Raw genomic sequence first — 12500 nt, 5'->3', positions numbered from 1 at the left:
TATTTGATTTTACCTTTATTTAACTAGGCAAGTCAGTTAAGAACAAATTCTTATTTACAATGAGGGCCTGGGAACAGTGGGGTAACTGCCTGTTCAGGCGCAGAACGACAGATTTGTACCTTGTCAGCTCGGGGATTAGAACTTGCAACCTTTCGGTTACTAGTCCAACGCTCTAACCACTAGGCTACCCTGCCGCCCCGTGTACGACTCCCATTGAGATTGGAAATCACTCGGGCCAAGGACCTAACGATACAATACTATCACCATACTTAGGTGCCGATACGATGTGTTTTGCGATTCGATACTGCGGTTTTATTGTGATTTGATGTTCCAAGCTTTTTGCTCACCATATGCCTGCATGTCTGCTGCAGAGAGACGAGAAAATGTATTGTCATGCGTCATGGAAATAAAAGCACTATTTTAAAAGAAGATTAAGAACAAGCTATAGGATGAGAAATGTCCAGAGTTTTGGCGTAGGTATAGCCGACTAGTGCTAGCTAACACTGCCTTGCAAATCTTTTCAAATATATATCTATACTTTGAGTCAAAGTATCAATATAATATCGTCCAAAATAATAATGCGATATGTAAATATCATCCCCCCCCCCCCATCCCTAGAAACCACGGATAAAGGTAAAATCAACAAGCCAGTCCTGGTCTCACCATTATACATTATACTTTCACCATCATTTTCTTCTCTTCTCTGCGCTCTGTAGTTTCTTCCGCTCTTTTTGATCGGGAACCTGTGTGTGTGTGTGTGTGTGTGTGTGTGTGTGTGTGTGTGTGTGTGTGTGTGTCAGGAAGTACACATGCGGTGTTGGTTGTACTCTTTGATGATAAAGGACTAAGGTCCCTCATATATACTGTCATCTGGAGGATAGCTGGAGGGCTGACAACACACACACACACACGCCCCAACCCCACCCCCACCCAACACACACACACAGAGAAAAATAATTTGCTACAGGGTGACTGTCTAAATGATTGAATGCTATATTTTTCTCTCCTTCCTTCTTTCTCTCCCTCCTTCCCCCTCACTCCCCCTTTTCTGTCAACTCACAGGTGGTGTCCTCCCATCAGAAACACTCTGAGAGCAGCTTGACAGCACAGGACGGAAGGAGGGAGGGAGGGAGAGAGAGAGAGAGAGAGAGAGAGAGAGAGAGAGAGAGAGAGAGAGAGAGCCGACCATCTGTGAATCACATCAAGGCAGCTGTGGTTAGAGTGGACTGCAGTTATTTTACGAACGAGAGGCGGAGAGGGGGATAGAAGTGGAGAGAAGGAGAGGGGATAGAAGTTGAGAGAAGGAGAGGTGGATAGAAGTTGAGAGAAGGAGAGGTGGATAGAAGTGGAGAGAAGGAGAGGGGGATAGAAGTGGAGAGAAGGAGAGGGGATAGAAGTGGAGAGAAGGAGATGGGGATAGAAGTGGAGAGAAGGAGAGGGGGATAGAAGTGGAGAGAAGGAGGGGGGGGTAGAAGTGGAGAGAAGGAGGGGGGATAGAAGTGGAGAGAAGGAGAGGGGGATAGAAGTGGAGAGAAGGAGAGGGGGATAGAAGTGGAGAGAAGGAGAGGGGGATAGAAGTGGAGAGAAGGAGGGGGGGATAGAAGTGGAGAGAAGGAGAGGGGATAGAAGTGGAGAGAAGGAGAGGGGGATAGAAGTGGAGAGAAGGAGAGGGGGATAGAAGTGGAGAGAAGGAGAGGGGGATAGAAGTGGAGAGAAGGAGAGGGGGATAGAAGTGGAGAGAAGGAGAGGGGATAGAAGTGGAGAGAAGGAGGGGGGGATAGAAGAGAGAAATGGAGAGAGAAGGACAAAAGGAGAGGGGGCCTGGGTGAGTTTCCAAGCCCAGGACGGTGAACCCTGATCGGGGGGTTAGACCAGGCCTCTGGAGTTCCTTTGGAGAGATGAGGACCTCTGAGAAGACAGTGTTTAGACACAGGTGAAAATGAAATGAATCCTGACTCTAATGGATCCTGTGATTACAACATGGATTGACCTTTTCTTCTTCTGATCTGAAGGAATATTTTAGTTTTTTATGTGGACGTTTTTCTGTGTGGAAATGTGTCTATTTTTTCTGCATGAATTTGGAGTTTCAAATCTTTCTGGTGTGGATTTTAAGGAGGCTGTTCAGTTGACTCTGGATCTGAAACTGCCTCCACTCATCTGAAGGGATTTAAACAATAACTATTTTGGCCTTGGATTTTTTTCACGTTGTGTATTTTTCCAATATGTTTTTTTCCCGTGCAGTAGTTGAGACTGCTTTGTAACCTTGGTAACCAAGCGGTAACCAGGCGTCAACTGAGCGGTAACCATGGCAGCAGCCTATCGAGTGGTAGTGAGCAGTGTTAGTTGCTACAGCAGCGTGGTGGTGGACCGTCGGGCTCAGAGTCACGCGGTGCACTACTGCTCCGGGTCATGTGGGGCGCTGTCCCAGGGACTGGACTGTACTGTTGCCCATCGCAGCACCTGCTCCGAGCTGCTGACCACCCCCTCACACACATTCACACACAACCTGACCAGAAACGCTAACTCTCCTCACCAAATCCCCAACAGCTCTAAACTTAGTATGACCGGCTGTAATGGGGGTAGTGGTGTTCCTAATGATCCTAACAGTGTGTATGGTGTGGTGGGGGAGGACAGTCCTCCATGGCGAGGTAAGAAGGCCAACACTACCACCGCTACTACCAGCTCTGGTCCTGACCGGCTTCTCCAGAGCTCTGCCAGTCTGAAGGACATCACAGGAGAAGCCATCAACCTGGCCAGTGGCAAACTCAAAGAGTTCTCCTTCGAGAAGCTCCGCCTCTCCACCAGTCACGTGACCTTCAGGAAAGGTCGCAAGGTCAGGCCGGACTCGTACAGCCGTCGGTCAACGGACCTCGACATTGTCTACGGACACTTCACCGGGAACGTCGGAGGAACGGGGAATGGGACTATTACCGGAAATGGAAACGCCAATGATGAGAACCTGCCTCCTTTCAGCGACACCACCAAGGTGCTCCAAGGCCTATCGCCTGCTAGCATCACCGCCGGGGGCGGGTCTCTATCCACAACCAGCCTATCCAGTGTCTCCAGGGCTGGGGGCGGGTCCACCAGTAGCCTATCCAGCGCCTGCTCTGGTTCCTTGGAGGCGGGGTTAAACACAGTGGCGTCTCTCTACCTCAGCTCATTAGCCGACGAGTCCCTCATCGCCCGGTTACTGGAGAAGACCCGTGCAGGGGAGGAGGGAGGAGTGGGAGGAGCCGGGGGGGAAGACATACGGGCCTGTCTGGACATTCTGGTCAAGTGTTCAGAGGACTTGAAGAAATGTACTGACATCATCAAGCAGTGTATCAGTCGGAAGAGTCCAGGGGGAGGAGAAGATGGGGGAGCCAGTCCAGAGAGCATCTACAGAGCTGTGATGACCAGACTGAGCTCCTATCTGAGGAAACTGCCTCTAGAGCTGGAGGGGGCTGGGTTAGGGTTAGGGTCAGGGGCTGGAGGTCAAGGGTCAGGGATTGGAGGTCATAGCGAGTTGGCCGAGCTGGTTAGTAGTCTCCATATGCTGCAGCAAGCTGCTGTCCCCTTCTCACCCATATTTGGGAATGATCAACCGCCACGGTATGAGGACGTTGTTCAGAACCCTCCTTTACCCAAGAGCAGGGATATACTGCCACCTTCGTCACTCGCTCCAGACTCTTCTCTCTCTTTGTCCACTACGCCTGAGACAGCAGGGAGACATAAGGTTCAGACCAACGGGCTGCAGCACACACACACTCTGTCACACACACACTCTCCTTCACCGCACACACACACGTTGTTTGTTTCTACCCCTCCATCCCAGGCACACACACCTTCATCGCAAACGCACACTCCGTCAGCGCGCACACACACTCCGTCCATCTCCCCCATGGAGGCTCTCTTCATTGAGGAGGATGCAGACCTGGGAAGGGGGCTGAACAGGGCTTCCAGACACACACACTCACACACCCCGACCAGAAGCCTCACACACACTCACAGTCGGAACGGGACAGCTTTTAGTCCACACACACCCCCCAGCTCCGCGCATACACACCTCAGCCCCAATCTGTCACACGTACACGTTACACACACACTCCAGTCTGCCGGTGAAGACCTCACCTGCCCCCCAACCTCCGAACACACCCCTCCTGTCACTCATAGAGACGACGACATCGACAGGCTTCTGATGGACTTGGAGTGTCTGTCGCAGAGCATGGGTCGGGAGAGAGACCGAGTCAGAGAGGGAGAGAGAGAAAGAGAGGCGGAGCCCCCTCTCCCCATTAAGACCAGACAGAGGGGGACAGGACAGGGGAACACCTCCCCACAAACCCAACCCTGTCTCCAGACACAAACCCAAATCAACCCCCAGGCTCAAAGGCCTGTTCCTGTTAGCCACCTAACCGCTAACGCCCAGGCCACCAGGTCGACCCCCAGCTCGCCTGCTCCTCTCCGCCAGGCAGAGGGCAGCATGGTGGGGCTGGGAGATGAGGAGGACGGGGCCCTGCTGCTGAGGATCCTGGAGAGCATTGAGAGCTTTGCCCAGGAACTGGTGGACTCTGGGGGTAGTCCTGGGAACACTGGGAAGACTGGGACTCAGAGCAAAGAGAAGGAGGTGATGAGACTCCTACAGGACACTCTGGCTACTGCAGCCAAGACTGACACTCTGACGCAGGCCAAAATACCTGGATCTCCACCCGCTGGGCAAGGTGACTGTCCGTGTCCATCTATTCCTATTTACGGTATTGTGTATATGTTGCACGGTTCTTCGTTCTATGTATGTGAACTGAACTGTGCCTTTACCTACAGATGGACCTGTACATGTGTCTGCCTCCACACCAACACCTGCACCCAGACCTACAGATGGACCTGTTCCTACGGCCCTACGTGTCTCTACAGCTCCAACACCTATCCCTGCCCCTATCCCCACAACCCTAGCAGAGTCTGTCTCTACAGCTCCCACACCTGTCCCTGTCCTTGTCCCTGTCCCTGTCCCCACAACCCTAGCAGAGTCTGTCGCCACAGACGAAGTTACACCTTCTACCCTACCCACACCTGTTCCACCACCTACAGTCGTACCCACACCTGTTCCACCACCTACAGTCGTACCCACACCTTCAGAAGCAGCTGCTAGACGTGAACATCCACCTGTAGCTGACCTGACAGCTGTACTTACCACCACGGCCACCCCTCCACCGGCTGTAACACCTGTCCCCTCCCCTGTCCCGCCCCCTCCACCCTCCCCTGTCCCGCCCCCTACACACACACCTGGAGAGGCACCTGTTGCAACCATCACTGCTCCTCCTGTTGCCGTGAGACACCCGGTTGCCCCTAGCAATGTGGTTGCCCTGAGAGACATCGGCTCGACACTGCTCATCCAGCAGACGCCTGAGGTGATCAGAGTGAGTACCACTGAGCGCCGTCCGTGCGTGCGTGTGTGTGTGTGTGCGTGCGTGTGTGTGTGCGTGCGTGTCAGGCTGTCAGACATCTATTAGTCAGGTCTACCTGCCTCTTCCTCTGACACTATTGCTGCTGAAGAAGACTACTTTCTCGGTGTTCTAGTTGAGAGATGTATTGCTGGTTGGATATGTGTATATGTTCTAGTTGAGAGTAGAGGTCGACCGATTATGATTTTTCAACACCGATACTGATTATTGGAGGACCAAAAAAAAAGCCGATACCGATTAATCGGCCAATTTTTTTAAATGTATTTGTAATAATGACAATGACAACAATACTGAATGAACACTTATTTCAACTTAATATAATACATCAAAAAAATCTATTTAGCCTCAAATCAATAATGAAACAACAAATAATTCAAAAACAAAGTGTTGGAGAAGAAAGTAAAAGTGCAATATGTGCCAAGTAAGAAAGCTAACGTTTAAGTTCCTTGCTCAGAACATGAGAACATATGAAAGCTGGTGGTTCCTTTTAACACGAGTCTTCAATATTTCCAGGTAAGAAGTTTTAGGTTGTAGTTATTATAGGAATTATAGGACTATTTCTCTATACCATTTGTATTTCATTAACCTTTGACTATTGGATGTTCTTATAGGCACTTTAGTATTGCCAGTGTAAAAGTATAGCTTCCGTCCCTCTCCTCGCTCCTACCTGGGCTCGAACCAGGAACACAACGACAACAGCCACCCTCGAAGCAGCGTTACCCATGCAGAGCAAGGGGAACAACTACTCCAAGTCTCAGAGCGAGTGATGTTTGAAACGCTATTAGCGCGCGTTAACTAGCTAGCCATTTCACATCGGTTACACCAGCCTCATCTCGGGAGTTGATAGGCGTGAAGTCATCAACAGCTGCTGGCAAAACGCACGAAAGTGCTGTTTGAATGAATGCTTACGAGCCAGCTCTTGCCTACCATCGCTCAGTCAGACTGCTCTATCAAATCATAGACTTAGTTATAACATGATAACACACAGAAATATGAGCCCAAAACTATCATCCAGAAAACAAGACGTTTATTCTTTCAGTGAACTATGGAACCGTTCCGTATTTATCTAACGGGTGGCATCCATAAGTCTAAATATTCCTGTTACATTGCACAACCTTCAATGTTATGTCATAATTACATAAAATTCTGGCAAATTAGGCGGCCAAAACTGTTGCATATACACTGACTCTGCGTGCAATGAACGCAAGAGAAGTGACACAATTTCACCTGGTTAATATTGCCTGCTAACCTGGATTTCTTTTAGCGAAATATGCAGGTTTAAAAAAATACATACTTCTGTGTATTGATTTTAAGAAAGGCATTGATGTTTATGGTTAGGTACACATTGGAGCAACGATACACACCACATCGATTATATGCAACGCAGGACACCCTAGATAAACTAGTAATATCATCAACCATGTGTAGTTAACTAGTGATTATGATTGATTGTTTTTTATAAGATATGTTTAATGCTAGCTAGCAACTTACCTTGGCTTACTGCATTCACGTAACAGGCAGTCTCCCCGTGGAGTGCAATGAGAGGCAGGTGGTTAGAGTGTTGGACTAGTTAACTGTAAGGTTGTGTGTATATGTTTATATGTTCTAGCTGAGAGAGAGAGAAATAGATTTTGGGAGGCAGAGAGAGAGGGAGGCAGAGACAGAAAGGGAGGCAGAGAGAGGCAGAGAGAGAGAGAGAGAGAGGCAGAGAGAGAGGGAGAGAGGCAGAGAGGGAGAGGCAGAAAGAGAGGGAGAGGCATGGAGAGAGGAAGAGGCAGAGACAGAAAGGGAGGCAGAGAGAGGGAGAGGCAGAGAGAGAGGGAGAGGCAGAGAGAGAGGGAGAGGCAGAGAGAGAGGGAGAGGCAGAGACAGAAAGGGAGGCAGAGAGAGGAAGAGGCAGAGAGAGGAAGAGGCAGAGGAAGAGGCAGAGAGAGAGGAAGAGGCAGAGAGAGAGAGAGGCAGAGAGAGAGAGAGGCAGAGAGAGAGAGAGGCAGGGAGAGAGAGAGGCAGGGAAGAGAGAGAGCAGGGAGAGGAAGAGAGAGAGAGGGGCAGGGAGAGGAAGAGAGAGAGAGAGAGAGAGAGAGGAGAGAGAGAGAGAGAGGCAGAGAGAGAGGGAGAGGCAGAGAGAGAGGGAGAGGCAAGAGAGAGAGAGAGAGGCATAGAGAGAGGAAGAGGCAGAGACAGAAAGGGAGGCAGAGAGAGGGAGAGGCAGAGAGCGATACGGAGAGAGGCAGAGAGAGAAGGGAGAGGCAGAGAAGAGAGGGAGAGGCAGATGTAGAAGGAGGGAGAGGCAGATGAGAGAGAGAGGCAATAGACAGAAAAGGGAGGCTAAGAAGAGAGGGAGAGGCAAGAGACAGTAAAGGGAGGCCACGAGAAGAAGAGAGAGGGAGAGGCAGAGGCAGAGAGAGAATAGAGAGAGAGAGAGAGGAGAGAGAGCAGGAGAGAAGGCGATAGAGAGAGAAGAGAGAGAGAAGATGAAGAGAGAGAGAGATAGAGAGAGAGAGAGAGAGAGAGAGAGAGAGAGAGAGAGAGAGAGAGAGAGAGAGAGAGAGAGAGAGAGAGAGAGAGAGAGAGAGAGAGAGAGAGAGAGAGAGAGAGAGAGAGAGAGAGAGAGAGAGAGAGAGAGAGAGAGAGAGAGAGAGAGAGGTGGAGACAAAGTGGTGGCCAGCTCTCTCCTCTCCTCTCCTCTGGAATGTTTGGGGTAATTTAGGGTTTTGTGCTGGTAATGTCATAAATACAGTGCCTTCAGAAAGTATTCACACCCCTTGACTTATTCCACATTTTGTTGTGTTACAGCCTGAATTTGAAATGCATCAAATAGATTGTTTTGCTCACCCATCTACACACAATACCACATAATGACAGAGTGAAACATTTTAGCATATATATTGTAAATGAAATTCAGAAATACCTAATTGACATAAGTTTTCACACCAATACCTGTTGGAATCACCTTCGGCAGTGATTATAGCAGTGAGTCTTTCTGGGTAAGTCTCTGAGAGCTTTGTACACCTGGATTGTACAATATTTTCACATTAATTCTTTTTTAAATTGTATCCTGATAATAACAAGCAAACCCATAATATCACCACCATTCTGGAAAATATGAAGAGTGATACTCAGTGATGTGTTGTGTTGGATTTGCTCAAACATAACTTTATGTCCTGAATACAAATCGTTCATTTCTTTGCCACATTTTTACAGTTTTACTTGATTTAGTTCCTTGTTGCAAACAGGATGCAGAATTACTTTAGTGACGTGTTGCAAACAGGATGCAGAATTACTTTAGTGACGTGTTGCAAACAGGATGCAGAATTACTTTAGTGACGTGTTGCAAACAGGATGCAGAATTACTTTAGTGACGTGTTGCAAACAGGATGCAGAATTACTTTAGTGACGTGTTGCAAACAGGATGCAGAATTACTTTAGTGACGTGTTGCAAACAGGATGCAGAATTACTTTAGTGACGTGTTGCAAACAGGATGCAGAATTACTTTAGTGATGTGTTGCAAACAGGATGCAGAATTACTTTAGTGACGTGTTGCAAACAGGATGCAGAATTACTTTAGTGACGTGTTGCAAACAGGATGCAGAATTACTTTAGTGACGTGTTGCAAACAGGATGCAGAATTACTTTAGTGACGTGTTGCAAACAGGATGCAGAATTACTTTAGTGACGTGTTGCAAACAGGATGCAGAATTACTTTAGTTCCGTGTTGCAAACAGGATGCAGAATTACTTTAGTTCCGTGTTGCAAACAGGATGCAGAATTACTTTAGTTCCGTGTTGCAAACAGGATGCAGAATTACTTTAGTTCTGTGTTTCAAACAGGATGCAGAATTACTTTAGTTCCGTGTTGCAAACAGGATGCAGAATTACTTTAGTTCCGTGTTGCAAACAGGATGCAGAATTACTTTAGTGCCTTGTTGCAAACAGGATGCAGAATTACTTTAGTTCCGTGTTGCAAACAGGATGCAGAATTACTTTAGTTCCGTGTTGCAAACAGGATGAAGAATTACTTTAGTTCCGTGTTGCAAACAGGATGCAGAATTACTTTAGTGACGTGTTGCAAACAGGATGCAGAATTACTTTAGTGACGTGTTGCAAACAGGATGCAGAATTACTTTAGTGACGTGTTGCAAACTGGATGCAGAATTACTTTAGTGACGTGTTGCAAACAGGATGCAGAATTACTTTAGTGACGTGTTGCAAACAGGATGCAGAATTACTTTAGTTCCGTGTTGCAAACAGGATGCAGAATTACTTTAGTTCCGTGTTGCAAACAGGATGCAGAATTACTTTAGTTCCGTGTTGCAAACAGGATGCAGAATTACTTTAGTTCCGTGTTGCAAACAGGATGCAGAATTACTTTAGTGACGTGTTGCAAACAGGATGCAGAATTACTTTAGTTCCGTGTTGCAAACAGGATGCAGAATTACTTTAGTTCCGTGTTGCAAACAGGATGCAGGTTTTGGAATATTTGTTTTCTGTACAGACATCCTTCTTTCCCCTCTGTCATTTAGGTTAGTATTGTGGAGTAACTACAATGTTGTTGATCCATCCTCAGTTTTCTCCTATCACAGACATTAAAGTCTGTAACTGTTTTAAAGTCACCATTGGCCTCATGGTAAAATCCCTGAGCGGGTTCCTTCCTCTCCGGCCTCAAAACATCATTCCACTTTGACATTATGGGGTATTATGTGTTTAGACCAGTGACACAACATCTCAATTGAATCCATTTGAAATTCTGTCTGTAACACAACAACATGTGGAGAAAGTCAAGGGGTATGAACACTTCCTGAAGGCCCTGTATGTGGCCTACATATCAACATGGAGTAAGGTTACACAGCATGGTCAATCAACAGACAGGAGAGGTCGACGGAAAGAGAGAAGGAGGGATGACAAGGAGATAGAGAGAGAGAGAGAGAGAGAGAGAGAGAGAGAGAGAGAGAGGAATGTAGATGAAGTGGTCCACTCACAGGCTCTCCTCTCTGATTGGTTGAAGTGTTATTTTGGGACCAGTCTCTGTTGTTGCAGTGTCACAGGCAGAATGTGTGTGTGTGTGTGTGAGGTGCTGATTGGAGCACAGCGGGAGAGGGTGGGGGCTGTTGGCATTGGAATGTTAATGGTGTTTTTACCAAGTACATACATACACACACACACACACACACACACACACACACACACACACACACACACACACACACACACACACACACACACCAGGCTGACAGATAGAGGTGTGATGGGGACCTAAATCTGTCTACTACGGCATCCTGCTAACAGACTCACTGTCGCCACAGTGTAAACGGACCTGTGTGTGTGTGTTTGTGTGTGTGTCTGTCGCCACAGTGTAAACGGACTCTGTGTGTGTGTCTGTCGCCAAAGGGTAGGCTGACCCATTGCTACTATTTGGTCACAGCTGAGTTTAGGAATAGCTCTGTGTGTGTGTGTGTGTGTGTGTGTGTGGTGTGTGTGTGTTTGTGTGTGTGTCTGTCGCCACAGTGTAAACGGACCCTGTGTGTGCGTGTGTGCGTGTGTTTGTGTGTGTGTCTGTCGCCACAGTGTAAACGGACCCTGTGTGTGTGTCTGTCGCCACAGTGTAAACGGACTCTGTGTGTGTGTGTCTGTCGCCAAAGGGTAGGCTGACCCATTGCTACTGTTTGGTCACAGCTGAGTTTAGGAATAGCTCTGTGTGTGTGTGTGTGTGTGTGTGTGTGTGTGTGTGTGTGTGTGTGTGGTGTGTGTGTGTGTGTGTGTGTGTGTGTGTGTGTGTGTGGTGTGTGTGTGTGTGTGTGTGTGTGTGTGTGTGTGTGTGTCTGCTGACAGAGTAATATAGGCCTTTCTGCACCTGTCAGAGTGTTCCCATTAATCACCATGGAGACCAGGATGCCAGGCCAGATAAATCCAAGGCCAGGCATGCCAGTCGAACGCAGAGCAGAGAGCAAGACAAGACTAGCAGACAGACAGCAGAGAGCAGACTAGCCATTTGGAGCCCAGAACAGAAATGAGGCATAGCCAACCCTCCTCCTACCCTTCTACAGTGACTGCATTTCAAATGGCACCCTATTCCTTTGACCAGGGCCCTAGGCACTAGGGTGCCATTCGGGACGAAGCCAGGCTTTGGGTTTTAAATTCCCCATGAGGGAGTGAATGAGTGGCCAAATTACTGAGAAGAGGTCGACAAGATGAATGGAGGGGTAAACAGCAGGGGTTGTTGTCTTGGGGTCGGTACTTAATGACATCACCTCCTGAATGCTTCCACAGGAAATGAGGTCACAGCAGGAAGCTCAGCCAAGTGGTGAGAGAAACCCCCTCCCCCACTTTCCCTCTACTTCCCTCTCTAACACACAAATACACACACACAGACACACCTTGGACTCATGGAGTCAGTGTTTTCTGTGTGTAAGGAGTTTCCAACACTGACAATAGCCTCCAAAGTTAGCCACACACACACACACACACACGCACACACGTAGCCTTCAGTCCCATGGTGACATCATACACCACTCCCAGTGCAGGCTGGGATATTGTCCAAACAATATCCCCCCCCCACACACATACACATAGAAAGAGAGAGAGAGAATAGAGAATACACATACGAGAGATCTGAAGAACTACACTTGATGCCATCACATTCCTCTACACACTCTGCACACACTGCACACTGCACACTCTATGCACTCTCTGCACACTCTTATAACTGAGGTCACCTTAGTAACCATTGTCTGTATACACAACTTCCTACATTTGTAATGTGTGTGTGTGTGTGTGTGTGTGACCTGCAGCTCTCTGCTGCCATGTAGTTTTACTCTGCTGTTAACACACAGAGTTAAACAGGAGACATTCACCAGGGGCGACTTCATCCTCCTCCTGCTTCATCTAGGAGCTCTGCCTCCATCTGTTGGAGGAGATGGGTACTGCAGTACAAGAGGTCTCCTGGAGGAGATGGGTACTGCAGTACAAGAGGTCTGCTGGGGGAGAGGGGTACTGCAGTACAAGAGGTCTCCTGGAGGAGAGGGGTACTGCAGTACAAGAGGTCTGCTGGGGGAAGAGGGGTACTGC

The 12500-nt window shown here is 48.3% G+C and overlaps 1 protein-coding gene across 1 annotated transcript; it reads left to right on the top strand.

The window, feature by feature from the left end:
• Positions 1-1722: 1722 nt before the first annotated feature.
• On the top strand, positions 1723-5003 carry LOC116354734 (serine/threonine-protein phosphatase 2A regulatory subunit B'' subunit alpha; the record flags this gene model as incomplete). The annotated part of the gene is given in 2 exon segments (XM_031795388.1): positions 1723-4703; positions 4798-5003. Coding segments are annotated over 2 exon segments (2604 nt in total), but the record flags the coding sequence as incomplete, so codon positions are not given.
• Positions 5004-12500: the final 7497 nt, after the last annotated feature.

The sequence above is a fragment of the Oncorhynchus kisutch genome, linkage group LG18 (genome assembly GCF_002021735.2).
Source record: "Oncorhynchus kisutch isolate 150728-3 linkage group LG18, Okis_V2, whole genome shotgun sequence".
NCBI classification, from domain to species: domain Eukaryota; kingdom Metazoa; phylum Chordata; class Actinopteri; order Salmoniformes; family Salmonidae; genus Oncorhynchus; species Oncorhynchus kisutch.
This window is presented reverse-complemented; position numbering and strand designations above follow the sequence as displayed.